Raw genomic sequence first — 4776 nt, 5'->3', positions numbered from 1 at the left:
TCTGATCCTTTAAAGGTGACCTATCATGCAAAATGCACTTTTGTACGTCTTTTACACATGAATATGTGTCCCCGGTGTTCCAGGGAACTCACCAAGTGTCAGAAAACAGAACCCTCTCTATTTTCCTCCATACCCAAATCTCTTAAAAAGGGGCTGCAACAGATCTGATACAGACTGATCCAGATTTGAACATTTCTGTGAAGTCACAGAAGTGGCGCTACGGCTATTGGGCCAACTCCACCAATCAGGAGGAGACAGCCACGGACATTGCCGTTGGAAAGCGCTGGAGACGCTGTAGTACATAGATACTGTAGATGGTGCTGTTCTCACAGAATCAGCCCATGCAAAGACAGTGTTAAATTGAGCGAAATGAGGAATGGCTAAAATGCATGATCTGTTTGGTATTTTGAAAAATAAAAAGTATAAATATGCCTTATATAGGTATGGTCCTACACTATATTATTCAAATATAGCATGATAGGTCCACTTTAAAGTAAAATAACCATTATCACAATGTAAAATACACCATTGGAGTAAAAAAACCTGCATTTAGAATTATTATTCACAATTGTGCAACAAATAGTAACTGTGAATTTCTTTGGACTTTGAAAGAAAGGACTTCTTTTTTTTAATTAAATGACAGGAAGACAAAGATGGCCTCGATGAATCAAAGGTTCAGGCAATATAAGTGCTCATGGGACACGGGTTTATACTCAATTACTATGTAAACCTACAGAAAAGTATATGTTGTTTGTCAGAAATCAAACGATAAAAGCCTTCATACATATCTCTCTAGTATCAAAAGTAACATGTGTAGTTACCAGCCGACGCTGAAGCTGTCAATCACAGGGAGGAAGTTCTGAGGGTAGGCGATGGCGTAGGACAAAAAGGCCGCCAACTCGCCCTCGTGGATCTTCCCAGGCTGCGATCCCAGGAGCTCACACACACGACTCAACCAGCCCTTTGTCAACAAAATGATATCCACTGGAGTGGAGTCCCCGTTCACCGCAACAAGAGTCTGAGACGAAACATGAGACAAGGACATTTGAATATTGATATTTGCTGGCCTTTTCACTGTTGACTCCCCTTGGAGACCAATGACAGCATGATGCATCATCAAGATTTAACAGCTTGCCACTGTGATAAAATGTTATATTTCTTCCAATATATGTAATTTCTTTATAATTTAAAGAGTTTTCACATCTTAAATTAGTGTAATTTTAAATGTGTGATTGTTTTTGTCTTTATTTAAAAATGTTGAGTGTGTAGGATTTAGGGAACCAAGAACCATGTGTTTTTATGTTACCTGATTAAAAATTCAGGTAACATAAGGGGAGAATTGTTATTAATTTGGAAACCAGTTTTTTGTACGTGTCTTTAAACAAGTTTATGCCTGCCATAAAGTTGGGCTTTTATAATGGGGATATATGGGATATGGAGATTGACTCCTTTTGGGAGTCAGCCTCATGTGGCCATCAGAGGTACTGCAGCATCACTGATCAGCCCCAGAGTCAAGATGCCACTTAACCCCACACACTGCCACTTTTACAGCTGTTTTTTAATTATTGTAAATTAAATGATGACTAATAAACAATATGCCAGAGACTAACCTTTTAATTATAATTATATATATATATATATATATATATATATATATATCTAAAGTGCATATTACACCACCTACAATGTATGTATAGTAGACAGCTTATTGCTCTCTGTGGACAAACCTTTCCTGGAATGGATGAACCTACAAACCTCCTGGCATGGTCCTTGATGATGATTGGAGGAGAGAACACATACTCACTTTTGGCAAGACTTCCTCCAGGGAGGTAAAGGACGTGACGTAGGAGTGTGCCATGGTCCCTGCAACTGGCACCCCATACTGGAAACCAGCCTGAACGTTACTGGTGAAATCAAACCCTGAAAAAAAGACCTGTCAGTCTGTTGGTCTGTAAACAGCACCAAGAGGCAAATTCAGAACACATTCAGGCCTGAGGTTACACATTAAGTTCATTATGGAACATTAAGAAGAAAAACAATCCTGCAAGTCATCTCCTTTCTGAGTCATGTGTGTTTGCTCTTGTAACCACAAGTATGAGGACATACTCATAACTTGAAGAAACACTGTGACACATTCTTATAAATTCCTGCAGTGATAATGAAGGTGAAGTTGCATCATATTTTTGAAAAGATCCCAGCTCCTGGGGCTGATGAAGACTCTTTAATTAGATCCAGGCCCATGTGCTTACTCTCAGTAAGAACACCTACATCTACCTATGTTTTGATGGGGACAGTACGTTTCTGTAATTCATCCCAGAGGAAAAGGCCTGGACATACAGTATTTATAATAGGACATGCTTGACGGGCTATACCACATTTACTAGAGTAAAGACAAGAATATGGCAATATGATATGTATCATGAGAGGGGAATTAGGATTAGATATATTGCAGTACTATAAGAAAGGCAAAATGTTGCTTTTTTTAAAAACTTTACACTGTCTTTTGTCGAGTAAATGCAAAAATAGCATACTATATAGTAAGTGGACCTTTTTTATCCAATGCGAACTGTGGGATTTGCATTTCTCATTGCATTAAGCACCTTACCGCAACACAATCAATACAGCGATTCTTAAGTGCATCGATATTTGTTTAGACCACTACCTCCAATGTGTGTGTATCGTGAGGCGGTGAGCCCTCCATCTGGTCCCTGGGCCCTCCTGAGGCCCAGTTCCAACAGCTTCCTCTTGGGGCCGGCCGCCAGGCGGAAACGTGCCGCGTTGCTGCACACCAGACTGACAACAGAGAGCAGGCAGAGCAGAGACAGGCTGCTTTAAGTGTCATGGTGGAGCCAGCATGAAATACAGAACAGCTTCACTTTAACTTCACCGACTTTCCTTTTAATATGATTCATTTTAGTGTGTAAATGCTATACATATATGCCTCTGTCTTCAGTTTGAGTAAATGTTATAAAACAATTAATATCCCTATTCATTTAAAGTCTAACAATCCTATAGAATTGTTTAACTCGTAGAAAAAGTATTAAAACATTTGATAACGGTATCAAATATATATATATTTTCCATTTGGTTCAATAAACATTTTTTTTAATTGGTTATTAATTGTGAACGTTTAGAGAACGTACTTAAACTACTTCTTACAAAATAAAAGAACATTTTGTGGTGTTGTTAATTCTAGGTTTATATAAAAAAAATGGTTTACTGGTCTTTCCCACCTGAATTCTAATTGGTTAGGATTTGGCACATGAGCTAAAATGAGTTTGACACCCCATGGATTAAAAAATATTTAGAGTAATTCACAGTTTGCAGCCCTACAAATACACACACAAAGGTTTGTAATGGATAACTATTTATATGTCGAGTAAAGCTCACTATTCTACTATTTTTTATATACATTATTTCAAAAGGAGCAACTGTTTTATCTGTGTGTGTTAGAGAGACGTTCTTACCTGGCGTAGTTGACCAGACACAATAGACTAGTCTCCAGCAGTTGAACAACAGCGAGCGGACCTGCCACCTCCATCAGAGGCACCTGCAGATGTTTTTGACATAAGGCAAAACTTACTCCCTCTGACCCCCTCCACAATCCTGTATTTGACTTTTGACCTTCAGTTGCACCCTGAAAAGCTGCAGCTCACCCTCGCAAACACCACAGTGCCCTCTGGGATGGCACGGAGCGTGACGCCAGAGCAGTCCAGGCCTTGCAGGAACTGGAAGAAGTCGGGGTCTGTGGCCTGGGGCAGGACTGAGCGCAGGAACTCCACATCTGGATCCACAAAACACAACACAGCTGTCAGCAAGGCCAATAACAGAGGCTATCCTTCCTCCTACAAATGTGCTATTACATAAGAACATGTGTCCTCAATTTGCCCTCACATGTCCTGACTCGCCACTCACACACAATCACAATAATAGCTTGATCTAATAATTTACTGTAAAGCTAATCTAATCCAGCAGCTAGCAGCAGACATCAATGGTGTGACTGTTATGACGTTTAAAGGCCCTGACACACCAATCAGTCACCAGAGAACTCGCCGACGCCGACTGTTGCGTCGCCGTGTTCTCCTGCGTCTTGGCCATGTGTCGCACTGGAACACGCCACAAAGACTTCAGCCGAGCATGTACGAACTGTGCATGCGTGAGTGGCAATAACTCTCCTTACCAGCAGGCGGAGGTAGTTTGTATTCGTCATTCAAAAGAGGCAACAACAGGAAGACAGAGAAGAAGGACAGACTGCGTGATAAAAACAAACAATAAATAGCGTGTGCATTCCATTTTCACTCTCGTCCATCGAAAACATGTTTCGTGCGGTACTGGAGCTATCAGCCATTGGAGTGTTGCTTTTGGAAGACATTCTCAAACAACCGTTTTGCTTCTCATGCACTGATTTGCTAGCTGAACAGCCAATCAGTGATTTCTTTGTCCGAATGCCTGTGGCCGACGCACGGCCATGAAAGGCCAAATAAAGGCTCGGAAACAGCAGGCCGATTATCAGCATCGGTGGGCATCAGGCCGACGATGAGCGTCGACACGCCCTACTCAGATTGGTGTGTCGACTCCCGCACCGTCGGGTCTTTTCAGCCGGGCCGACGCCTTTTCGGCCGAAAACCCACCAATTCAACATTGAATCGGCGGGCAGTCGGCCAAAGGCAGTCGGCAAAAGAAATAACTGATTGGCTGTTCAGCTAGCGAATCAGTGCATAAGAAGCAAAACGGAAGTGAGGGACCCAAACAAACTATTAAGAAGGCAAATCTGAG

The 4776-nt window shown here is 41.4% G+C and overlaps 1 protein-coding gene across 1 annotated transcript; it reads right to left on the bottom strand.

Annotated features, from left to right (window-relative positions):
• Positions 1-821: 821 nt before the first annotated feature.
• On the bottom strand, positions 822-3784 carry LOC104962053 (nicotinate phosphoribosyltransferase-like; the record flags this gene model as incomplete). The annotated part of the gene is made up of 5 exons (XM_010790443.1): positions 822-1018; positions 1805-1920; positions 2663-2793; positions 3468-3550; positions 3657-3784. Coding segments are annotated over 5 exons (655 nt in total), but the record flags the coding sequence as incomplete, so codon positions are not given.
• Between the last annotated feature and the right edge of the window lie 992 nt (positions 3785-4776).

The sequence above is a fragment of the Notothenia coriiceps genome, unplaced genomic scaffold (assembly GCF_000735185.1).
Source record: "Notothenia coriiceps isolate Sejong01 unplaced genomic scaffold, NC01 NC01_scaffold00034220, whole genome shotgun sequence".
Classification (NCBI taxonomy): domain Eukaryota; kingdom Metazoa; phylum Chordata; class Actinopteri; order Perciformes; family Nototheniidae; genus Notothenia; species Notothenia coriiceps.
The sequence above is the reverse complement of the archived record's forward strand: the minus strand, read 5'-3'. Positions and strand labels throughout refer to the sequence as shown.